The 26,976-nt window shown below is 40.3% G+C and overlaps 1 protein-coding gene across 1 annotated transcript in view; it reads left to right on the top strand.

Annotated features, from left to right (window-relative positions):
* Window positions 1-20,692: 20,692 nt before the first annotated feature.
* Window positions 20,693-26,976, top strand: part of DBX2 (developing brain homeobox 2) — a 38,943-nt gene continuing 32,659 nt past the window's right edge. Inside the window, exon 1 of the mRNA XM_027542643.1 lies at window positions 20,693-21,414. Coding sequence (XP_027398444.1) covers window positions 21,015-21,414 — 400 coding nt within the window. The 5' untranslated portion in view covers window positions 20,693-21,014. The remainder of the gene's footprint in view (window positions 21,415-26,976) is intronic.

Genomic DNA, 26,976 nt, shown 5'->3' with positions numbered 1-26,976 from the left:
AATGCTCAAACTACTGCACAACTGCACTCATCTCACACGCTAGTAATGTTCAAAATTCTCCAAGTCAGGCTTCAGCAATACGTGAACTGTGAACTTCTAGATGTTCAAGCTGGATTTAGAAAAGGCAGAGAAACCAGAGATCAAATTGCCAACATCCACTGGATCATCGAAAAAGCAAGAGAGTTCCAGAAAAACATCTATTTCTGCTTTATTGACTATGCCAAAGCCTTTGACTGTGTGCATCACAGTAAACTGTGGAAAATCCTGAAACAAACGGGAATCCCAGACCACCTGACCTGCCTCTTGAGAAACCTGTATGCAAGTCAGGAAGCAACAGTTAGAACTGGACATGGAACAACAGATTGGTTCCAAATAGGAAAAGGAGTACGTCAAGGCTGTATATTGTCACCCTGATTATTTCACTTACATGCAGAGTACATCATGAGAAACACTGGGGTGGATGAAGCACAAGCTGGAATCAAGATTTCAGGGAGAAACATCAATAATCTTAGATATGCAGTTGACACCACCTTTATGGCAGAAAGTGAAGAACTAAAGAACTTCTTGATGAAGGTGAAAGAGGAGAGTGAAAAAGTTGGTTTAAAGCTCAACATTGAGAAATGTTCATGTCATCTGGTCCGATCACTTCATGGCAAATAGATGGGGAAACAGTGGAAACAGTAACAGACTTTATTTTGGGGGGCTCCCAAATCATGGCAGATGGTGACTGCAGCCATGAAGTTAAAAGACGCTTACTTCTTGTAAGGAAAGTTATGATCAACCTAGGAGGCATATTAAAAAGGAGACACATTACCATGTCAACAAAGGTCTGTCTAGTCAAGACTATTGTTTTCCTAGTAGTCATGTATGGATGTGAGAGTTAGACTATAAAGAAAGCTGAGCACCAAAGAATTGATGCTTTTGAACTGTGGTGCTGGAGAAGACTCTTGAGAGTCTCTTGGACTGCAAGGAGTTCCAACCAGTCCATTCTAAAGGAGATCAGTCCTGGGTGTTCATTGGAAGGACTTATGTTGAAGCTGAGACTCCAATACTTTGGACACCTGATGCGAAGAGCTGACTCTTTTGAAAAGACCTTGATGCTGGGAGGGATTGGGGGCAGGAGGAGAAGGGGATGACAGAGGATGAGATGGCTGGATGGCATCACAGACTCAATGGACATGAGTTTGGGTAAACTCTGGGAATTGCTGATAGACAGGGAGGCCTGGTTTGCTGCAGTTCATGGGATCGAAAGAATCGGACACAACTGAGCGAGTGAACTAAACTGAACTGATATAGATTTTGGAAAGTTGTGTTTTAATTTTAATTTTCTCAAGGTAGTTTCTGATTTTCTTTTTGGTTTCTTTGTTGACCCACTAGTTTTTTAGTAACATGTTGTTTAGTCTCATGTTTATTTTTTTCCTATTTTTCTTTCTGTAATTGATTTCTAGTTTCACATCAATGCAGATGTAAAAATGCTCGATATTATTTCTATCCTCTTAAATTGGTTGAGACTTGTTTTGTGACCAATCATTTGATTATCCTGGAGAAAGTTCTGTGTGCATGTGAAAAAATGTGTATTCTGCTGTTTTTGGATAGAATGTGTGATAGATATCTATTAAGTCCAATTGGTCTTATGTGTCATTTAAGACCACCGTTTCCTCACTGATTTTCTCTCTGGAGGATATGTCCATTGATGTAAGTGGTATGTTAAAGTCCCTACTATCATTGTATTACTTTCAGTTTCTCCCTTTATGTCTACTAATATTTGCCGTATATATTTACATGCTCCTATATTAGGTGAATGTTATATGCTCTTCTTGTACTAATTCCTTTGTAATTATATAACACTCTCCTTTGTCTTTTGTTATAGGTTTTGTTTAAAAGTACATTTTGTCTGACCTGAGTATTGCTATTACAACTTTAATTTGTTTCCACTTGCATGAAATATTTTTTCTATCCTCTCATTTTCAGTCTAAATTTGTCTTGAGCTCTAAAGAGTCTCTTGTAAGGAGCACACTGATGGGTCTTGTTTTTTCATCCAATCAACGACTATATGTCTTTTGATTGGGATATTTATTCCATTGATATTTAAAGTGATTGTTGATAGGTATATACTTAGTGTCATTTTATTACTTGTTTTTTGGTTGTTTTTAATTTTTCTCTGTTTTTTTCTTCTTTTAGCTTTTTCCTTTGTAGTTTGATGATTTTCTTTAGTGGTATGCTTGTGTTCATTTCTTTCTATTTTTGTGTGTATTGTAGGTTTTTGACTTGTGATTACTATGGGATTCAGAGTGACTGAACTGAACTGATAACAATATTTACTTGTTCTAAAGTGATTTAGAAGGCAATGGCACCCCACTCCAGTACTCTTGCCTAGAAAATCCCATGGATGGAGGAGCCTGGAAGGCTGTAGTCCATGGGTCACTGAGGGTCTGACACAACTGAGCGACTTCACTTTCACTTTTCAGTTTCATGCATTGGAGAAGGAAATGGCAACCCACTCCAGTGTTCTTGCTTGGAGAATCCCAGGGATGGGGGAGCCTGGTGGGCTGCCATCTATGGGGTCGCACAGAGTCGGACATGACTGAAGCGACTTAGCAGCAGCAGCAGCAAACTGATTTTAACTTCAAATACATTTTAAAAGATCTACCTTTCTGGCTTACTTCACTCTATATAATAGGCTCCAGTTTCATCCGCCTCATTAGAGGGAGAGGGTGGGTTGATTTGGGAGAATGGCATTGAAACATGTATAATATATATGAAATGAATCGCCAGTCCAGGTTCGATGCATAATACTGGATGCCTGGGGCTGGTGCACTGGGACGACCCAGAGGGATGGTACGGGGAGGGAGGAGGGAGGGGGGTTCAGGATGGGGAACATGTGTATACCTGTGGCAGATTCATGTTGATGTATGGCAAAACCAATACAATATTGTAAAGTAATTAACCTCCAATTAAAATAAATAAATTTATATAAAAAAATAACAAAAATAAAAAATAAAAGATCTACCTTTTTTTCTACTGCCCTCTCCTGCATTTTGTGTTTTTGATGTCATATTATACATCTTCATATTTATCCCTTACTATTATTATAGCTGTGGTTGATTTTACAATTTTTATATCTTTGTCCTAGCTTTTCAAAATGGTTGATTCACAACCTTTACTATATATTTATCTTTACTTTTGGGGTATATCTTTACTATATATCTATCTTTCCTTACTTATAAATCTTTGTTATTGTAACCTTTTCTTTTCCACTTGGAGAAGACTCTATAGCACTTCTTTATGGTTTGGTTTAGTACTGAGGAACTGTTTTAGTTTTTGCTTATCTGAGAAGTTCTTTATCTCTCCTTCAATTATGAATGATAATCTTGCCATATAGAATATCCTAGGTTATTGGATTTTGTATCAAGTCTCTTGCTTTTGTTCTGCAAAGTTCTTACAGAAAACTCAGCTGATAGTCTTATTAGAGTTCCCTTCTATGTGATTGTTTTTCTCTTGTTGCCTTTAGAATTCTCTTTTTAACTTCTGGTATTTTAATTATGTCTTGGTGTGGGTCTTCTTGGGTTCATCTTATTTGGGATTCTCTGTTTCCTGTACCTGGATATCTCTTTCCTTCTTCAGGATCAGGATGCTTTCAGTCATAATTTCACTGAACGCATTTTTGACCATTTTCTCTCTTGCTCTTCTGGGACTCCTATAACGCATAAGTTGGTATGCTTGTTGCTGTCCAAGGGGTCCCTTAAACTTTTCTCATTTTGTAAAAGTTGTTTTTCCTTTTGCTATTCTGATTGGGTGAGTTCCATAATTCTACCTTTTAGAGCATTTATGCATTCTTTTGTGTCATCTAATCTGATGTTAATTCTTTTAGTTTATTTCTCATTACAGCTATTTTACTCTTCAGTTCTGACTGGTTCTTTTTTTATATTGTCTAGTTATTCTCACTGTGTTCGTATATTATTTTTCCAAGTTCAGTTAATATTCTTATTACTGCTTTGAACTCTTTATCTGATAAAATTTTTATCCCTCTTTCATTAGGGTTTGTTTTTTTTTAATCAGGTTTTCTTTCTTGTTCTTTCATTTAAGAATATCTTCTGTCTTGACATTTTGTTTAACTTTCTCTGTCTACCTATCCTAGTCTTAGATAGGTGCCCCTCTATGGGAGCTTTTGATGCAGTCTGTGTGTGCCCACTGGCTTTGGAGGAAAGCTAATTATGAAGTGAGCACAGGTCACATCTTCCCCGGGGTGTGCTGTCAGCTACCACCTTGGTGGGAGGCAGCAACAAAGATGGAGGGGCTAGAGCTACAGCCAGGTGTGATCCAGGGCTTCTCTGATGCCCAGTGGTAGTCCCTATCTTATCAAGTATAAGGGCAGGGCTCGAGGTGCTGGAGCAAAATCCCTAAAGGAACTGGATTTCTCTTATGTTGGTGATTGCAGTCTCTACCTTAGCTGATTAAGTGGCAGTGGGCCTAAGGGCATGGGACTCACTTCTGTGTTGGTTTCACTTTTTCCCTGTTGTGTGTGCTTTGGTTAGAGGTTGGGTCAGGACCACAGGGGTTGATGTCACACTACTGAGCTGGTTTCACTCCTGCTGGCAAAGTCAGTCTCTGTCCTGGAGCTATGTGCACTCCTCCTAAATGCAGGTAGGGATGTGTGTGCTGGCAATGGCTACCTTCTCTCTGATAGGAGATAGGGTCATGTCCAAGCTGGCTCTGTTCCCTCTAAGTTTACACACTGCCATTGGCAATGGCAGCCTTTGCCCTAATGGAGAGCAGCACTGGGAGCAAGATGGGCAGGATCATGTGCTTGGTACAGGCTTAGAGGCATGCTGGGGCTGTCCTAACAAACCAGCCAGAGCACCAGCAGTTTTCAATGTGCTGCTTCTGCATTGTTGCTGGGAGTAAGGAAGCATGCGTATGCTCTTCAAGAGCAGAGTCTCCATTTCTTAGTAGCTTCTGGTAAGCCTCACTAGTTTTCAGTCCAGCTAAGGAGATTTGCCTTCCAGGTGTTGGACCCCAATGCTGGGGTGTCTTATATGTGGCCTGAACCCCTTGCTCCCTGGAGAAGATCCCTTAACCTGTGGTATCCCTCTCCTTCCCTGGGTCCCCCAACAGGTGTGCAGATTCCAAGCAGATTGCTTCTCTTCCCTTCCTCCCAGATTCCATGGGAATCTTTCTGTAGGGCTTTGGTTAGAGAAGACCCTTTCTGCCAGTCTCTAGGTTGTTCCAACAAGAGCTGCTATGCATGTTGCTGTATTTTTGATGAATTCATGGAGGGAAAGGAGGTCAGTGTCCTCCTAACTCTGTCATCTGGCTCTCTACCTGCCCTGACATTAAGCCTAAATTAATAGGATTCTCCCTGGTGGCTCAGAGGTAAAGAATCTGCCTGCAATGCAGGAGACTTAGGTTTGGTCCCTGGGTTGGAAAGACCCCATGGAGGAAAGGGCAACCCATTCCAGTATTCTTGCCTGGGAAATCCCTGGCAGGCTGCAGTTCATGGAGTCAGGGTCACAAAGAATTGGACATGACTGAAGCCAAAAAAGGTCTGTCTATGGTTTTTCCAGTGGTCATGTATGGATGTGAGAGTTAGACTGTGAAGAAAGCTGAGTGCCAAAGAATTGATGCTTTTGAACTGTGGTGTTGGAGAAGACTGCAAGGTGATCCAACCAGTTCATTCTAAAGGAGATCAGTCCTGGGTGTTCATTGGAAGGACTGATGTTGAAGCTGAAACTCCAATACTTTGGCCACCTCATGTGAAGAGTTGACTCATTGGAAAAGACTCTGATGCTGGGAGGGATTGGGGGCAGGAGGAGAAGGGGACAACAGAGGATGAGATAGCTGGATGGCATCACCGACTCGATGCACATGAGTTTGGGTGAACTCCAGGAGTTGGTGATGGACAGGGAGGCCTGGCGTGCTGTGATTCATGGGGTCGCAAAGAGTCAGACACGACTGAGCGACTGAACTGAACTGGAGTGATTAAACACAATAACAACAATAAAATAGGGTCAAAATGCCAATTTAATATTTTGTGAAAATTAATAAAAGTTACTAACTTAGTAAGACTAATCAAGAGAAAATAAAAAGAAAATAAAAAGATTTATTTAAATCATATTATGAATAAAAAGAAATATACTTAGAAATTTCACAGAATATAAACATAAAAAAGTATATTATATTTTTTGCCTATAAAATTGCAGTTAATACATTTCTAGGAAATACAACTTACTAAAGGTGACTCAAGAAAAATATAGAAAACCAGTGTAATCCAGTAGTTAAAATCTCCCTCCACCAAACACACACAAAAACACCTGATCTATTAAGTTTACGGAAAAGTCTTCACCAGGCTTTCTTAAAAAATAATTTCAATTCATATAATTCCAGAAAATAGAAAAAAGAAGAGAGAATCTAAAAAGGGCAACATAGGAATGCAAAATCATTGGCCAATCTGACTCATGAATATAGGTGCAAAAATTCTAAACAAAATATCTGTAAACTAAATCTAGCTATGTATACAGCAGAGTTGAGTTTATCTTGGGAATTAATTGTAGTTTTGGTCTCATGGATCTCTTTAGCAGTTTATCATAGGTAAAGCCTATGGAACTATTCTCAGAAAAATGTTTCATAAAGTAAAGTCTATAGGGTAAAAAAGGAAAATAAGTATGTTGAAAAACAGTTATCAAAATATAGAAAAGGAAACCCGTGATATAGGAAATATATAATTTTCCTATTATATATTAAATAATGACAGGGCCTAGTAGTGAGTCTAATAACTATCAAAATTTTGAGGTAGCAGTAAGTGTAAGTCATATTTCAAGATATCTACAGCAAATGCATTTTGATATAAAAGTATTTGTGACTTCTATTGGCACAGATACTGATTGTTTCATTGTGGTTTGTTGCTTACATTCATAATTGAAGGAAATGCTAAATTTCAGTTAAAGAATAATGAGAAGAAAGATACAATTTTTTCCCACCTAAGTTATTCTGAGTTCTGCAATGAGCCTGAAAACCCCAGGTTAAAATTATAGTTCAGATAGGAATCTTGGCTAGAGACATTTGAGGAATCTCATCATGGAGCTAGAGGTTGCACAGAGATGCATATTTAGAGCAATCAATGAGAGTGTAAAGTATTAGAAAAGACATTCCTATGGAACACTAAAATTTAAGAGACCCTAATCCTATCAGAGTTGGACTGAGAGTTGGACTATAAAGAAAGCTGAGTGCCGAAGAATTGATGCTTTTGAACTGTGGTGTTGGAGAAGACTCTTGAGAGTCCCTTGGACTGCAAGGAGATCCAACCAGTCCATCCTAAAGGAAATCAGTCCTGAATATTCCAATGAATATTCATTGGAAGGACTGATGCTGAAGCTGAAACTCCAATACTTTGGCCACCTGATGCAAAGAGCTGACTCATTCGAAAAGACCCTATTGCTGGGAAAGATTGAAGGCAGGAGGAGAAGGGGATGACAGAGGATGGGATGGTTGGATGGCATCACCGATTCAACGGACATGAGTTTGAGTAGACTCCGGGAGTTGGCAATGGACAGGGAGGCCTGACATGCTACATTCCATGGGGTTGCAAAGGGTCAGACATGACTGAGTGACTGAAATGAACTGAACTGAACTGAATCCTATCAGAGGAAGGGACACTGATGAATAGAATGAGATGTTCAAAATGTAAGTGGAAAATTAGAAGAGACTGGAACCAAAATGTTAAAGAAGGAACTGTTTCTAGGAGAAGGAAATGGTTATAAGCATCATCAGCTTAAAAGAAATCAAGAGGATTTCAAGAAGGATCCACTTTGACCATTGGGTGTAGAAAAAAAAAATCACTGATGACTCAGGCATGATCAGGTCTGTAGGATAAGAGAGGAAATCAGGTTACAGTAGTTTGAGAAGTGAATGGGGGTGGGGAGAGAGTTAGAAAGTAGACAAGCCTTTCTAGAAGGTAAACTTGAAGTCAAAAAGAGAGAGAAATGCTAGAGAAGAATCTCTAAAGTTAATGATGAGCTTTGTTTTGTCAGATGGAAGAAACCTGAGCATGTTTAAATATAGATAGAGAAGACTCCAAAGAAAGGGACATATTAACTGGACATCCAAGATGTTTCATTCACACGTCTACTTGTCTGTATGTGTCTTAGTGTCTATCTGTATCTCTCTGATACTGCCTTCTGCCAGCTCTCCTCTCTCTAAACGGCACTGCATTTTCTAGATCCTCTTCACATGGCTTGAGCTTGTCTTGCATGAAGGTCTTTGGAAGGCACACTTCTATGATGACTTGTTTCCAAGAAGCAAGAAGCAGGAAGCACAAGTTTCCAGCCAACTAAGGACTACACTCAGCCCCACTGTCCCTCAGCAACATCTGGGGTGATTGTTAACGATGCTGATGCTAATTCTGAATCAGAAAGTGTTGAGTGGTGCCTGACATCTGATTTTCAGCAAGCTCTACACAGGCTTAGCATATCCAGGTTTTGAAATTACAGGGTTAGGAAGCTAGAAGAGAAACACTGATTGCTACAGTTGGTTCTCAACGTGAACCCTCCCCTCTCCTTCCTTGTCAAACCTCCCTTTCCTTTTAAAGATCACAAATTTCCATTTTGATTTCATGATTGTGTGAAACACTCCTTTGTTTTAGGATCATATTTCTTAAAGGAGAAAACCTCCTTTCTTTCTGACTGATTCAAAATTACCAAATCAAACTAATCCAAAGTTGAACACAGATTTCACCTGTCAAACATCCTCTTACTTAGGAGACTTTATTTACATGAAGAATTTTAAATGGTCAACTTTTCCTTTGAATCTCATGTTTCTATAAATCAGCATCCCATCTCTGTTTTTTACCACTCTCCTACTGTCAGACTGGCCTGACCGTCTATGGACTCACTTTTGATTCTCTGGTTCCCTTACAAAATACAAGGATGGCCTCTTCTCTTCCTCCTCATAGTACATGTCAGCAAAACCTCAAACTATCCATCTTCTCCTACTCTAACTTGAGCAGCTGGAAAGGTACTATAGAAAATCATATCATCAGGCTGACTGATTGACATTAGAAACATGAACACAAAGCTCAATCATGCCAGGCAATCTTAAGACTACCTGTAAGTTCAGTTTTGTACTTTTCAAAAAATAGTGTTCTATTTCATGTCTATACCTCCAAATCAGTTTGCAACATCTCACTTTTCTGAATATGTGAAAGCCATCCAGGAACCTCCTTATCTTTCTACCATCAAATTAACAAGCTGTCTGCAATGATATCTGCAATGATATCTTTTCCCAGGTTTTTCTATGTATTTACAACAGAAGTTGCCTCCTTCTTCCCACCAGAGAACCATACTTGCATGAGTAACCTGGATTTCAACATCTCTGTTCTTAAGGACAGTTCTTTGGTTTTTCTTCTCTCTTGCCTCAAGAATTTCTTTTTCTACTGGATTATTCCTATCAGCATACAAGCATGCTCTAGAATGGACTGCCTTTTTTTTTTTCCTTAACCCCTCCTTACTTCATATATCTCTCTAGCAACTGCTTCATTTTAGACTCTTCCTAGCAAAAATTCCTTTTTTCTTACTTTTAATTGGAATATAATTGCTTTATAATGTTGTGTTAGTTTCTACTGTACAGCAAAGTGAATCAGCTATACATATACAGATATCTCTTTTTTGGATTTCTTTCCCATTTAGGTCACTACAGAGCACTGAGTAGAGTTCTCTGGCCATAGGTAGGTTCTCATTAGTTACCTATTTTATACATAGTATCAATAGTGTATATATGTCAATGCCAACCTCCCAATTCAACACACTCCTCCAGTCCCCCATGGCATCCATACATTTTTTTCTCTACGTCTGTGCCTCTATTACTGCTTTCTAGCAAAAACTCTTGAAAATGGCCTTCATAAAGTATTACTTAACTCTCCTGCAATTCATTCTTTGTATCAATCCCTTATACTTAATAAATACTTTTCCATTATCTTTCTAACCCTTTAAGCACATTGACTACAGTTGACCACGTCTGCATTCTGAAATCACTCCCCTTTCTCAGCCTCTGTGTGTAATACCACATTCTCCTAGCAGGGGACAGCTTCTAAAATAACTCCCAATGATCCCCACTTCTGGTAGTCATGCCTTTGTGTGATCCTCTGACCCTGAGCATGAGCTAGACCTAGCAACTTGCTTCTAAATGAATGTGTGTGTGCTAAGTCACTTCAGTCATGTTCGACTATTTGCAATGCTATGGACTACAGCCCACGAGGTTCCTCTGTCCATGGGATGTTCCAGGCCAGAATACTGGAATGGGTTGCCATGTCCTTCTCAGGGGGATCTTTGAACCCAGGGATGGAACCTGCATCTCTTATGTCTCCTGCATTAACAGGCAGGTTCTTTACCACTGGTGCCACCTGGGAAACGAATAGAACAGAGCAAAAGTGATACTTCTGAGACTAGATTACAAAAGGCTCTGGCTTCCAACTTGCTCACTCTCCCTGGTTTGCTCTTTTTCATATTGATGGAAGCTTGCTGCCATGTTGTGAACTTCCCTATGGAAAGGCCCATATGGTTAAAAAAAAAAAAAAAAACAAAACTAAAAGAGGTCTCTGGACAGCAGGCAGTGAAGAACAGAATCCTGCCAACTACGACTGGGTGAGCCTGGAGGCGGACCCTCCCAGTGAGTCTGGCAGCGACAGCCTCAGCCAGCACCTCAGTGGCAGCCTGTGAAAGACCCTGGGCCAAGGACTCAGTTAAGCTGAGCCTAGATTCCTGAAACACAGGCATCACGAGAAAATAAATATATGTCCTTTTAAGCTGCTAAATGCTAAGGTAACATGTTGCACAGCCACAGGTAACTAATAGAGGGGAGTTGCCCTCAGTGTTCAGCAAACTACAGCAATGGGCCAGATCTAGCCCACCACTGGCTTTTGTCCTATCTGTGAGCTAAGGGGCTTCCCAGGCGGTGCTGGTGGTAAAGAACCTGCCTGCCAATGCAGGAGACCTAAGAGGTGTGGGCTTGATCCCTGGGTCAGGAAGATACCCTGGAGGAGGGCATGACAACCCACTCCAGTGTTCTTCCTGGAGAATCCCCACAGACAGAGGAGCCTGGCAGGCTACGATCCATATGGTGGCAAAGAGTTGGACATGACTGAAGTGACTTAACATATACACCCATGTGAGCTAAGGATGGTTTTCATATTCTTATATGGTTGAATTTGAATAAAAAGGATAATAACATTTCATGAATTGAAAAAGTTACATGAAATTCAAATATGCCCATAAATAGAATTTTATGGAACATAGCTACATTGTTTATACTGTCTTTGGTTCGCTTTTGTATTACAACTGCAGAGTTAAGTAGTTGTTCAATGACTTGAAGATAAACTATTTACTATCTGACCCTTAACCGAAGACATTGTCCACTCTTTTTCTATCTTCTTTGTGGCTCCACCTCTTCTGGACTATCTCTAAATGTTGTACTCTGTCTCCATCTCTCTTTCTATACACACACACATATAGAAATATTATGCACATTCTAACATATGATAACATTCTATATTAAACATATTAGATGTTATATATGTTACTCTCTTCCTATTTGATGCTTGTGCTTCTGTATCTAATAAGCTTCTCAAACTTAACATGTCGAACATAGGAGCCCTCTGCTGCCAGCTACCTCCAAAAGTTGATTTCTTCTGTTCTTCCCCATCTCAGATGATGACACTATCATCTACTAATCTGATCTAGATAGACACTGAATAACCCTTGATTTCTCTCTGTTGTGCATTTTGTACATACAATCCAGCAATAAGATCTATATATTTTATTTCCAAAATATATTTTGGAATATACTCAGTCCGTATCAGTTAGTTCCCTAAACACAGCATCCATTTCATTTTTTTCTTATAATTTATCAACGTGCATGTGTGCTTAGTCACTTCAGTCATGTCCAACTCTCTGCGACCCCATGGACCATGGCCTGCCAGGCTCCTCTGTCCATGGGATTCTCCAGCCAAGAACACTGGAGTGGGTTGCCATTTCCTTCTCCAGTAATAAAGTATGAAGTGAGTGAAGTAGCTTGGTTGCATCTGACTCTTTGCAACCCCATGGTCTGTAGCCTACCAGGCTCCTCCGTCCATGGGATTTTCCAGGCAAGAGTCCTGGAGTGTGTTGCCATTTCTTCCTCCATCATTTATCAACAGTATATACTTATTTTACTTAATTAATAATGTATTCTCTATCTCTTTAACTAGAATTTAAACTCCCTGAGGAGAGACCATCTCTGTCTTATTCACTATCATAGCTCTAGGGCGTTGTCCACTGTAAGTACCAGGGCAGTTGATAAATATTTTTGAATAAATAAAGTGGGAGATACTTGCTATGTGGCTATAGTTCAAAAGGGCATTAATTCACCTTTAAAAAGTTGTACTTATCTTTTGGTTAACTATAACTACATTTAACAGAAGGAAGCAAATAGCTTCAACTCTTAAAAAATGGGTAATGCTATGAGGAAATTAAAATTGAAAAAGACACATGTACAACAATGTTCTTTGAAACATTATTTATAATAGCGAGGACATGGAGTTCGATTCCTGGATCAGGAGGATCCCCTGGAGAAGGGATAGGCTACCCACTGCAGTATTCTTGGGCTTCCCTTGTGGCTCAGCTGGTAAAGAATCCACCTGCAATGCGGAAGACTTGGGTTTGATCCCTGGGTTGGGAAGATCTCCTGGAGAAGGGAAGGCTACCCACTCCAGAAGGGCTTTCCTCATAGCTCAGTTGGTAAAGAATCCGCCTGCAATGCAGGACACTCCAGTTCAATTCCTGGGTCAGGAAGATCCCCTGGAGAATGGATAGGCTACCCACTCCAGTATTCTTTGGCTTCCCTTGTGGCTCAGCTGGTAAAGAATCTGCCTGCAATACGGGAGACCTGGGTTTGATCCTTGGGTTGGGAAGATCCCCTGGAGCAGGGAAAGGCTACCCACTCCAGTATTCTGGCCTGGAGAATTCCATGGACAGTCCATGGGGTCACGAAGAGTTGGACACAACTGAGTGACTTTCACTTTCACTTTCAGGACATGGAAGCAACCTAGATGTCCATCGACTGATGAATGGATAGAGAAGCTGTGGTACCTTTATACAATGAAACACTACTAAGCCATAAAAAGGAACACACTTGTGTCAGTTCTAATGAGGTGGATGAACCTGGAGCCTATTATACACAGTGAAGTAAGTCAGAAAGAGAAAACCAAATATCATGTATTAGTGCATATATATGGAATCTAGAAAGATGGTACAGATGAACCTATTTGCAGGGCAGCCTTGGAGACACAAAGAGAACTGACCACAGACACGGGCAGTGGAGAGGAAGGTGAGGGTGAGATGAATGGAGAGAGTAATGTGGAAGCATATACACTACCATATGTAAAATAGATGGCCAATGGAAATTTCCTGTTTGACTCAGGAAATTCAAACCAGGGTCCTGTAACAACTAAGAGGGGTGAGAAAGGGTTGGAGGTGGGAGGTGGGAAGGAGGTGAAAGAGGGAGGGTATATAGGTACATCTATGGCTGATTCATGTGATGTATGGCAGAAATGAAACCAATATTGTAAAGCAATTGTCCTTCAATTAAAAAAAAACAGTGATAAGGGGAGAAGATTGTTCCTCTATTTTTAACTAGAGTAGTTCACTAAACAACATATTTTGGGAGAATAGTTATGTTATCGTAATGACTGAAGAAGTAAAGACAGTAATTTATACAGAAATATTTGTGCTATTGTGCAAAATATCTAAAAATCTGATGTCAGTGATCTGTGCCATACAAAAACATGACTAAAAATTATTCAGTGCTATCTCAGTTTAACAATTATATTAGGCAAAGCAAGAAAAATCCAGATAATTAACAGAAATAAATGAAAAAAGCTGCATGGGTATCTAATAATTGCATTATTATGAGGTTTTGTTACTACTCACACAAACCAAAGATAATTCCTTCTATGGTCAACTGAGTTTATCATATTTTCTTTTGATTTTATTACCCAGTAGTAGTATATGTATGTTTTGATTTCTAATTAATGCAGAACATTATGTGATTAGGATACTGCAGTGTACTTTCAAACTATTCACATGTGCACACTGTCCCTCCTTACAGGAGGATTTCATTTGCTCACACTATTGAAGGCAAGCATGGCCACATGACTTGCTTTGGCCAGTGAAAAGTTGAGCAGGGGTGACATGCACCCACTTTGGGCAGAAGCTTTAAGGGTCAGTATATGCTTTGCTATACTTTCTTTTCTTTCAATCAAAAGGCCAGAAATACTTCAGATGGAGGTTGCTCCATCGGTTTGAATTCTTGAATAAATTCTACGTGGAGGACAGCTACGGCCCACCAGAAATGGACATAAGCTTTCAGTGCTCTAAGCCATTACAATTTTACAGTCATGTGTTACCACAGCAAAACCTAACCTACCCCTATCTTTGAACATTATATACATTTGTAACAAATACGGTAAGATCGTACATTGACAGAGTGTTGCCTAGGAGAAGCCATTTTGGATTAGTAAGAAGTCAGAGCTATAGAATATTTTAAAGAAATCAAAACTCATTATTTGCAAATCTAACATTAACCTAACCAGAAGACTAATGAGTAGTTACACTCTATTAAAAAGGCGAGACTTTGGCAGAACATGTTTAATCAAACAATGCAATCTATAATGAAACATTGCAATGTAAGAAGAAAGGAAAGACCCTGGTATGTCATTCAGTTAAGTGGTGTGCCATTTCACACGTTTATCGCTGGTCAAAGTGCGTAGCTAAAGAAAGAACGTGTAGCTAGAGCAAAGGTGTTGGATTGGGGCTGGGGGTAATTAGTAGATGGAATGATGGAGAGAGTGTAGCAACTGGAAAAACAGGGAGAGTACTGAGGTGACATAAGGAATGTCACTGGAGAATTGTACCGTGTGATTTATATGGTTGACTTTCAAGCAATGCTTACTCTAGAAGCTTTGTAATATTACTCTAGTTTCCAAATAAATCAAAGCTATGGAACTCAATAGAGGATGGGTGGAGGGCTAGAAACAAACTCTAGGGATTAATTTTTGTTTACTGCCCTAAAACACTTGTTATATTTCACATGAAACAAATTCTCACCAGAGAAATGACACTCTGAAGCAAGGTAATTAACATATCTAAATTTGGTCCAGAGAGTTTGATTCATAGCCTTAGGTGGAGCTTCACCAAGGGATTAAATGCTCTGTGTGTACTTCATAATTTTGGTAGCAGATGCAAACAACTTAATACTCATTGGAAGGGACTACTGGAAGGGTCTACTGTGGTGTAAACATTGGATAATATGACAAAATTCACCATGCAGGGTGCATCCATCCTTTTGTCCAAAGCTGTAATTCAGGGCCAACCAGAAAGCTTTGCAGGATTTCAATATGAATGAGAGGCACCTGTGTCTGTGAGGACACTGAGCTAATGAGAGACGGTTGAAAAGCCGCTGCTCAGCAGCACTCAGGGTAATTTCCTCAAAATCTTTCAGTGGTTCTCACATTTCACTTCAGGCCAAACAGTACAAGCGGAGATGTGGTTAGAAATGATCAATGAGCGAGGAATGCCAGAGAAACTGAATGGCCTGGAAAGAAACTGGGAAGTCTCCCAGTTACAGAAGAAAGTCAGTAAAATAGAGCTTGGAGGTAGAATGCAGGGCACGGAGATGAACAATGCCCAAGGCATGGCAAAATAATATACCAACGCCAACAGAGCCAGCCAGGAAAGACATGTGCAGGAAAAGCAGGACAATCAGAGCACAAGTCCTGCCAGATCAACACTGAAAACATATTTATAAATGTGTGTCAGACTTTTAGAATTTATTTCAAAGATCAGAGAAGTGTATAGGAATGAGATGGGGTGGAAGGAGAAGGAGAATATTTAGAATTCAATTGAGTAGTGATTATTGAAGTGGTTGAATATGCCTACCTCTTAACATATTCCTGTAGTTTTCTTGAAAATATTTTTTTCCTCTGCCTCAAGGATTAGGATGTAATCTGTCCAAGACTCTGAGTCAGGAGTGGGTATTGAGCTACAGTTAGCAGTTACTGGGGAAAACCTGTTTTTCCTTGAGTAACCCTGTACCAGCGAGGTTTCCAGGTTACTAAAAGGGCTACGATGGGTTCCTGAAGCTTCCCTTTTGAGAACAGAATCTAGCTCCTCACTGTGACTTTTTTTTTTTGGTTGCACCATGTGACATATGGGATTTTAATTTCCCTACTAGAGATCCAATCTGTGTCTCTGCATTGGAAGCATGGAGCCTTAACCACTGGACCACCAGGGAAGTTCCACATCGTTTTAAAGATGTTTGATTGTTGGAGTGGGTGCTCAGCGTCTACCAATGAGAGGTCAGCAGTTCATCCTAGACTTCCACCATATCTGTGAAACAGCTATGAAACAGCTTCTCTTTCCACCAAGCACAGAGACACTCCTGCTCAAAGGGAAGAATTGTGCTGATTATGGAGGGATGGGAAGAGCTTCTTCAGATGCCATTGCAGAGGTCCAGGTCTTAACAGAGCTGTTGTAAACATGTGTTTAAGAGAAGAGATTTACCCGTTTGTTGTATTTGTTTACTACTTAAAGGCTTTGAGGAGACAGACTAGATGGATATACATACCACAGAGGAATTAAATTTAACATAAAAGATGTAAAGTGAGCTAAGGAAAGGATGGAGATGAGGGAAATGCAAGCTAAGAGAGTTACTGCCATTGAACTCTAAAATTAGCTCAACTTCTTGGCATTGAAAACACATTAGGAAACACAATGGCTATATAGTTCTCACGGTCTGATAAAATTAAGCACACTGGTTCCTTACAAGAGACAAGACTTCCTCAGGCTCTACATTCACAGGTGCCTTCTAGATAGCTCTCAAATTCTCCTCCTTTCCATCATCATTGCCACAAACCCAGCCCAGACTCCTGACTGAATTACTTTAATCATCTCCAATCACAGTCTTCTCCAACTCTTAGCATAGCCTCCGTATCGCAGAAGTGGTCTTTTTGAATGCAAATAGGAGATCACATCTCATTGCTTTTTAAAAACTGACATACAGTGTTCTGTTTTAGGTGTACAGACATAATGATTTGATATAGGGATATACTGAAAAATTATCACCATGATAACTTTTGTTAATATCTATCATCACACATAGTTATAATTTTTTTTTCCCTTATGCACACCTCATTAACGACAAAGTCCAAAATCCCGAGTGCTGCATACAAGACACAATCTGGCCCCAGCCTACATCTCTAGTCTAATGACAACATACGTCTTACTTTTCCCTATGAACTCTCTCCCCTCGTTGCAACCTTCTTTAATAGATAACTCACACTCACTATTTTACACAAGGCTATCGCATAGGTTTTACCCATCTGAACTTGAAGGCATTCAAGTTCTTTTTTTTTTTGGACCAGATTTCAGCATAGGCCAAGGTGGTTCTTTAAGGAATGACAGCTCTGTAGCAAAATGGCTGAGACTCAGTGTATTGTCAATTATTAGGTTTTTGTGTTTTTTTTTTTTTTTCATAAATATCAGTAGCTTTTAATAGCTACTTGGGCTTCCCTGGTGGCTCAGATGGTACAGAATCCACCTGTGATGCCAGAGACCTGGGTTAGATCCCTGGGTTGGGAAGATCCCCTGGAGGTGGGCATGGCAACCTACTCCAGTATTCTTGCCTGGAATATCCCTATGGAAGGAACCTGGCGGGCTACAGTCCGTGGGGTCACAAAGAGTCGGACACAACTAAGCGACTAAGCACAATAGCTACTTAAGCAAATTAAGGAATACAGAGCCATTCCTATAACCTCACTACCACCACATGTGAAAGCAAGAGTCAGGCTGAATTCTACAACACACTTAAACATTTATGTGCAGGCAGGTACAGAGACAGTCACATAATATGTTTTGGAAGCTCAGTGATGCCAGCTCTTGATCCTTTCAATTTCACATTCTCTAAGAGAGATTTGCTTGAGGAAATGTGACAGTGTTCTAGTCCTGGGATGCTGCTAATCTCAGCTGGGTTTGGGCAATACGTTCTCTAAATTAGTAGCTGAAGACAAGAGTGGTTCAGAATTAAGCCTTACACTCCATTCTGGAGGTTACAGGCTTTCATGTAAAGGTGTAAAGGATTCCCTCCACATCTTAAACACTACTTATTGATCTCCTGAAAAATAATTTGTGATGTCCATTGTACTAACTAAAAAAAGTCCGGTGTTAATTGAAGATAAAGATAAATGTTGGGAAAGGCAGTCTTTCATCCTCCACTTGGCTGCATAACAATGGGCCTGGGGCCTGGAGCACTTCTTTCCCAGGAGAGAAAGAGCCCACTCAGCCTGTGCTGGGCTCATCGCCTCTCTTGGCTCCATCAAACAGCCCCATCTCTTTTTAACCTTCAGCCTCTTGTCCGTAGCACCTCTTTTCTTCTCATCATATAGACATAGTCATCTCTTCTTTTAACCCATGACTTTCTTTAGCTTTTCCCCCATGTTTCTTCAATCTCTACTTTCCTATTTTCTATGGACCCTCAATCATCCACAAACAGGTTTCTGCCTCTCTCTGCTCTCCATGAAAAAGTCTCTTGCCCAAGTCACTTAGAATCAAGTTATTTTTTTGGTCTGAAGCAAAGAGTTCAAGTTTACAGAGTTGCATATTATTAACTAAGGTAGGTGAGGATTTGCCGTGGAAATCAACTCTTTAAATTTTAAAGGTATTACATAATAAAGATTGATTTTTTTGCTTAGTAAAAGAATCCACCTACCAATGCAGGAGATGCTGGTTCAATCCTTAGGTCAGGAAGATCCCCTAGAAGAGGAAATGGCAACCCACTCCAGTATTCTTCCCTGGAGAATCCCACAGACACAGGAGCCTGGTGGGCTACCATCCAAGGGATCGCAAATAGTCAGACACGACTGAGCACACTAGCACACATGCTAGGTTTGTCATAGCTTTCCTTCCAAGGAGCAAGCGTCTCTTAATTTCATGGCTACAGTCACTGTCTGCAGTGATTTTGGAGCCCAAGAAAATCTGTCACTGCTTCTACTTTTCCCCCTTCTGTTTGCCATGAAGGCATGCGACCAGATGCCATGATCTTAGTCGTTTTTTAATGTTGAGTTTCAACCCAGCTTTAATGTATTAAACACTGGATAAATGGTGGCTATGATATGGGAATGGTGGTGATGATGTAATCTCTCTATTCCTTGTTAATTTCAAAGGTTACTGATTCACACCTTATTTCTAACCACTGTTCACTTTTAAGACAAAGTAGGGGAGACTTCTGGAAGTTTTCTCACACTTTTCCCTTCAAATTTCAAGTCCTTTTTCAGATGTTATTTGTTTTTCCGCCTCACTAGGCTGTGAATTATTAATACAAAGCAAGGACCAGATCTTTCTCTTCTCTATATATTCCCAGGACCACCACTAGGGCTCAATTTATATGAAATGCTCTGTAAAGGTGTGCTGACTCAATCAGTAAGTGAATGAATATTAGTAACACGTACCAGGCTTGCCAGTAATTTCTCTGTCATTTGGCAACATGTGGGGGTGTGGGCCTTTAAAAATCTTTGGACATACCAAGTGTAAATGAAACACAAATCAACCAGGTGAATTTTCAAGAAGAAATCTATGTAACAAACCTGGCCAATATTTTAGGAACAAAATTATTCTTAGGGTAAAAAGTAAAACAATACATGTGACCCCAAACTTTGAAGACATCCTTTAAAAACCACATTCTAAATAAATGCATCTAAATTTGCATAGGAGAGAGGCAGTGGGAAGTATGAATTGACAGAAGTCACAGTTTGAACTTATTATTATCAAGGTAAGACAGTTTCCAAAATGAAGTTGCCTTGTGGTTAACTGGAACACTTAAAGACACACAAGCTTGTTTCATCTGTCCAGTCTCTATTTAGCAGACTGTTAATAAATTGAAAAATACCCACATTTCTAGGGAAAAATAAAAAAAAAAAAAAGTAGCTGTAATCCTAAGGAATTCAGAGTTCTCACCCTGGTCTCTCTGAAGAGTCCCTGGCCACCTTTGCTTTGGTGGTGGCTTTCTTCCTGGAATTTGGACCCAAGCACCTGTTACTTGCCATTTAATCAACTCCAACTAAGATCCCTTTTCCTAAATCAAAATTTATTAGATCACCTCTTCTAAAGTGACTCCTAAATCAAATTTTACCAAAAAAGTGACTGGACATGAATTGCTGGAAACAGAAATTTTGTAAGGGTCTTCCAAAAAAACCTCATTTCCTTTCCTCTTAAAAACAAACAGGGGCCACATTTCATACACAAACAACGCATTCTTTAAAAGGTGCCTTTTCATCTGCACAAGTCTCAGTAACACATGTGACTTTCTCTGATGATTATACCCCTCCAGGACACTAGTGACTCCCATTCACTTCCCCTGGTGGCCCCGAAGTGACGTCAACCCCGGAGAGCCAGGGGTCGTCCAACAGGTGGTCCGCCGAGCGCTCTCCAAATGTGAGCGCCGTCCGCGCTCTGTGCCCGGCTCCAAGCTCCCCCCGGGCTCCGCAGGCTCACGGACCACGGCCGGGATCCCCTCGCCCCCGCACCCCTCCTCCTCCCGCTACGCGTCCCCTCCCCTCGCCAAAGTTCGGACTCTCGGGTTGCCCTTATTGTTGGCCGCGTCTGTCACTTTGTGGACTGGGTGACACGAATGGATGGGTTGGACACACCTTCCAGCCTACTAGAAAAAAAAAAAGTCCGGATCTGCATAGACAGCGGGAGGGACTCCCCGGAGCCCTCAGAGCCTACGCCGCGGGCCGGGGAAAAGCACAGCTCCCCCTCCCACATTCACTCCTCCCCGCCTTAAAAAAAAAAACAACGCTCCGCGCAAATAAATAATATCGTTCTCAGCCCGCCAGGGTCCTCGGTGTCCTCGCTTCCCTGCCGGCTGAGCGCGTTCCAGCGCGGCGGGAGGAGGCGGCGGCGGGAGGCGAGCGCGCAGAAGCCCCGGCGCGCATCATGCTCCCCAGCGCCGTGGCGGCCCACGCCGGCGCCTACTGGGACGTGGTGGCTTCCTCCTCGCTCCTGAACTTCCCCGCCGCTCCGGGCTTTGGCAACCTGGGCAAGAGTTTCCTGATCGAGAACTTGCTGCGGGCTGGGGGCGCCCCGCCGCTCGGACTCCCACCGCCCCAGCACCACGGCTCGGCAGCGGCTCTCGGCGCGGGCGCGCAGGTCCGGTCCCTGCCGGCCAGCCCCGTTCCCCTCAAGTTGTGCCCCGCGGCAGAACCAGTCAGCCCCGGCGGGGCGCCCTACGGCACACGGTGGGCGTTTCAAGTGCTCAGCCCCTCGGCGGACGGCGCCCGGCTGCCGGGCCGGGCTCCGGGGGACCCGGACTGTGCCTTCCAGCCACCAGCCCCAGGTGAGCCCGTTCTCCCCTCCCCAGCCGCGCCCTGCGCCTCCCGGGCCGCGGGCCCACCCGCTCCAGTGCTCAGGAATCCTCTCGGGCTTCGAGCTTCCGAGAGCATCTCGAGCATCAATGGAGATGCGGCCTCGGGAGTGAGGAGGGTACCACCGCTAATCGTGATGTTCCTCCCCATCCCATCCCACCAAGCTTCCTCTTCTCCCCTTCTTTCTACAAGTGGTAGGGCTACCTTGAATTTCAGGCCTTTCTGTAGAAATCCTGAAGTCACCTCGGGCCTTAGCCGAAAGCGCAGCCCCGCTCCGCTTCTCTGGGCTCGCTGGACCTATTCCACTGGGTTTCCAAAATTCAGCGTCTCTACCCGCCCGCTTCTGTCTCGGAGGCCGAGAGATACCCGCTCCCTGGAAAGTTCTTGGCTTGAAGAGCCTCGCGCTCCCGCTTTGGGGGCTTTTGCCTCTCAAACCTTAGCGTCGGTCGGGGAGGTTGGAGAACACGCGCAAAGATCTTTGGAAAAAGAGTTGCGCCAAGTTTTGGCTTTCTCCACTCTTAAATTTTGGATTGCTAAGGCACAAGAAAATCGACGCCGGCTTTTTCTTCGGGCTGAGCTAGAACAGTTGAATTGGCACCTGGAGTAGGAAGTTCACCAAATAAATGAGAATTTACCCCAGCTGTTTTAGTTTGCTTGTTTTAATTCCCGCATAAAACCGAAGTGTTGTGACTGGGAAGAGAATGCGGACAGTGTAATTCTATATTAGCTAAAACTTACGGAGGGGCTGCCGAAGTTGGCCTTGAGAAGGGGAAAAGCGTCTTAGTGACTCAAAAGTTGAGATCCAGTCGGATTAATTTTTTTTTTTTTTGGCTGCGTCCTTAGACGATCTTAATTCATTCTTTTAATCCTGATGGGTTTGTCCAGAATGACTAATCGACGCTTTTTCAGCAGATTTCATTGTCCCAGCAAACTGCCGGATCAAATTTATTGCTAATGACTTTATAGAATTGAACATGTTTAGAACCTGTCCTGGTCTTTCACTTTGAAATGGTTACTAACAGAATGGAACAAATATAATTACATGAGTACCGGTCTCATTCACACAGTGTAAAACCTAAATTCTAAGCAGCATTTTTGCACCCTGGGAGAGGAACAAATGCAGTTAAAGGCAAAGTTTATGTGCCTTGGAAATCTGGGCCACTCTCTCCTTTTTGAAGTATTCGGAAAATTAGAAACATGTATAGCTGGTCCGTTTAGACAAGCACTAGTAAATAATGTCTCATAAAAATAACATTTTCAAGAAAATTTAGTGATTTCTGTGGTTTTTGATGGCTTGGCATTACGTTCATAGATGTTACTTTTCAAGTATTCTTAAGTTGCTCTTGATCATGATTGGCTACTCCAAAAAGCTAATTTCAACCTTTGTAGATTTTACAGGTTAGATTTAAGTAAACCAAATGCAAATCAAATACAGATATTTCAATACCTCTGAAAAATTATTTTGTATACCTACTCTTTTCATTCAGAATATTGCAATTATTCAGTAAAGGGTTTAACTACATTATTTTTGTTTTCAAGAACATATTCATTCTGTACACTTATTGAAACATCAAAATGCAAAAATGCTTTTTGGAATAATTGAGAATGTGAGAATTTAAATTTCACTTTGAAGTATTTTAATATAGCTTTAGGCCCGTATATCTCCTAATATTTTATTCAGTCCTTATTGAAGATTTGATGCTTTCTGAAGTTAATTTTTATTTGAACAAATAACTTTTTATTTTAAAAAATCATTCTTGTAAAGAGTGCATTTAATTTTTGAAACTCGAAAAATATCTTAAGAAGAAAATTAAAACCCTGTAAATTTGTGCCCACAAATATGCTTAAAAACATTTTTTAATAATTTGACAGAGAATACAGTTTTGTGAGCGCTGCTCCAGTTTTGTCCTTCCAAATGACAGATTCTTGTCCTGCCAAATGTTGTGGGAATTCTTTTGTACCGTGTAGAATTATAAAGTTATAATGAGTGCTGACAGTGTTCGCTATCACCTGAAAATTAGATGAGGATGAAATAGTGATTGATGTTCTATAAAGAGTGGAAAGGAGATTTAGAGAAGGTACTGTTTTTAGAACGATAACAGTATTTCTCTCTGAAACATCAGTGAACAACCAGTTCTGATCTGTGCATTAACTTAGTGGATCACTGGATGTGATTTTTAATGATTTCAGTGTAATGATTACCCGTTTTTTCCCTCAACCTTAATTTGTTGAGTGCACCAGTCTAAATATCGAGTAAGGAAGCCTCAGAGTTGTTTTTAAGTGCATTGGTGAAAGACAGCACCATTTAACTAGGGGATTTATGCCACTGCATGCATTTCTGCTTCATTATTTCTGTTACCCACTATTAATTATACCATATAGTTCATTCATTCAGCAAATGCTTACTGACTGTCTCCCATGTGTCCAGACTTTGTTCCAGGCCATTGGGATAATCAGGGAACAAAACAGATGACCGTCTCTGCCCCTGTGGAGCTTACAGTCCATGTTCTGTCCTACTTTATGGTTTACCAAGCATTTTCATAATTGTTAGCTGCTTTAATCCTCATAATAGGCCAATTTTTTCTACAATGATTATTCCACTTGCTAACTTTTTTTGGTCTGAAGTATCAATTAAAAACCCTGTGATCTTGTGATAAAGAAAAATTTTGCCCCCAATTCTGTGACCTTGTGAAAGAGAAAACTATTGCCCCAAATATTCCTTACACTAGTTTTTCCCTGAATAAGAACTAATGAGGGCTTATGGGATAACCAGTTACATGTATCTTCATAATAAATCAGATTGGGGTGTTATATCTGAGCCCATAGGAAATTGGTCTTTCCCTTCATCTCGTTGTGTGTCTGAAAGATGGTGACAGTTAAACAGTAACACAGGTTTACAGATTATGAATGAAATTTAGCTGTCTGTGCTTCATTCCTAAAAATTGGCAAGTCTTTAAGTATTTAGAGTTAAAAAAAAAAAGGAACACTCCATAGCTATATGTTGTCAAGTGGTGTATATAGAGTAGTTTAAAAACTTTAAAAATCAGAGCACATTCTCCAAGATTTGAGAGGGGCATGTTTACTGTGATCACAGGTAGTGAGTAGATTCACCTCCAGACATTGTATGTGAAAAAGAGAAGCTTGAATGTCATAGTGTATTGGTGGAAATCAGGTCTGTCAAGTAAATCCTAATAGTCATCAGAGACCCTTCCCCAGAAGTTCATTCATGTCATCATTTGGTGGCTGTTGTACTAGATTCAGATATCCATGCTTTTGTATATTAAAGAAGGTCTTGAAAATGTGAAAATCTGAACAATTTAAATTTCTTTTAGTTATGCAACCTATTTTCTTCAAAGTGGAATAAATAGCCTTGCTTTTCAGTGACATTTGTTATTTTAAACATTTTAGATAATGTTTGAAATAAAGATAATTTCCTGAATGTAATTTAGTGATTATTAAATCTACTTCTTGTGCTGCATATAAAAGGATTAGAAAGCAAGTTTTTTTATTCTGAAGAGTTGAGTTAAACTGTCCTTTTTTAAAAAGTAATTTTGTCCAGTAGGTTGTACCATATAGTAGTACAAGCATGGAATCAGATCCATCTTATTTTTTCTGGTACCCTGTTAAGTTTCTTATTACTAGTAATACCTCATGTGCACTCATTTTCTTGTCCACCTCACAGTGCCAGCTAGTATTTACTTACTAATCTTGACTCTGTCTTAAACTACCCAAACTTGTATTTTGTGTCCCAACTGGTAGTTTTTTTCTGTTTTCACTGAGATGTAGTGAAAGTGTGACATAAAATAGCTTCTCTTACGCCTTTGGCACTTTGAGGATGGAGGAGAAAATGGAGCATCTTGTATTCTAGGTGGGGATTCCAGTCCAGTTGAACATTTTGCGATCTAATTTATGAAGCTAGAGTTTGTTATTTATTTTAGCTAATGCTATGCTCTAGTTTTGTTTTGGCAAATTAAAATCACAGAATCTTGACTGTTGATAATGCTGACCCAGAACCAAGACAAAGACAATGGGGGATCTAGAAAAGGATAATAATGGGGCCCATGCTAGTAGTTCCTTGCTCAGACCATCACCCTAAAAACACCCTTTGGTGGAATTGTAGATAACACCCATCAATATTCTTATTACACTTGTATTTTTTAAATAAGCTGCTTAACATATATTTGGATTTATATTAACATATTAATAACTTTTGCATAGTTTATAAGGAATCAACTCTGAACAAATTACTATATGGTCTCAAACTTCATAAAGTTCTTCAGGTTCAGGAAGGTTTTGCAGTGAAGAGGACCAGTTGTACTAATAGACAGTCTTTTTACTTCCAGCTTTGGATTGAGAAAACCACATTGTCTCTATCTCTTGAGTTGAAATTACAAAATGATAGCAATTTATGTGCATCATATTTGCCTCTGACATTAGTATCTGTCCCTCTCCCAGTCACTAAAATATGCTTCTCTGCTTTGCTTTAACAGCAAGAAATCTCAATCTGTTCACATGTATTGAAGCTTTATTATTGAGGTTTAATAATAAAACGAGTAAATCCAGGGGGCAAGTAGGAACATTTTAGAATTTTCCCTTTACCTCTTACTCATGTTAGGGATTTGAGGATTATTTTAAGAGGCACAGTGGTTTGAATGCCCAGAAAATTGTGTATGGATTTAAGCAGAAGTAATTGGAGGATCTAGAGAGTTCAGAGTCATCAGGATGCCAAAGGATGCCAAATGTTGTTATATGTTGTAGATGTGTGACACCATATGTTCTGGACAGTTTAAAAGAATTGTCAACCGTGATTTTAGCTATGTTTGTTTACTATCAGTGTGGCTCAGATACTGAACCCAACACTGTACATTAGAGTCTGGTGTATTGCTCTTGGAGTGTGCCACCTCCTTCCTCCCCTTTGCCCAGCAGAAATAGCTCTTTTTGCTGTAAGAAAACATCTTATGGTTAGTTTTGTCATTGGTCAGTGGTAGAAATTGTAGCAACTTGAAAGTAAGAGAACCAATATAGGTAATAGCTGCATTGGTAAAATACTTTGAGCTTCTTTGCTATGAAAGTTTTTACAGAAGCAAAAATGTTACCATCTTTCAAATATTTAAACAAATGTGTTCTTACGTTAGAATTGGGAGGTAAATACATTATTTACTCTTCAAGCTACTTTCCGCCATCCTATTTCCTTTGTTGATATCATGCATAACTTTTGAATCTATCTTATTCTATCTTTTGAGGAGATTTGATTTGTGGTTCTTAAAAATAGTATTTGTCCACTTAATCATGGGCTAACAGAGGCTCCAAATAAAGTTTTTTTTTTTTTACCTTATTACCGTGATTTTTTTCCACAATGAAGGTACATAATTTTTAAGTCAGTTAAAGAACTTTGTTTTCATTCAAGTACACCTGGAGTCTGTCAGAAACAAAAAGGCAAATTGTAAAAAGAAACAGTATGATTTCTATGTAGGAATGCTTGTTAGAATTTCTCCTTCTTTAAGACTTCATTAGATCATGCTTCCGTTTTACAC

The sequence above is a fragment of the Bos indicus x Bos taurus genome, chromosome 5, assembly GCF_003369695.1.
Source record: "Bos indicus x Bos taurus breed Angus x Brahman F1 hybrid chromosome 5, Bos_hybrid_MaternalHap_v2.0, whole genome shotgun sequence".
Lineage (NCBI taxonomy): Eukaryota > Metazoa > Chordata > Mammalia > Artiodactyla > Bovidae > Bos > Bos indicus x Bos taurus.
This window is presented reverse-complemented; position numbering and strand designations above follow the sequence as displayed.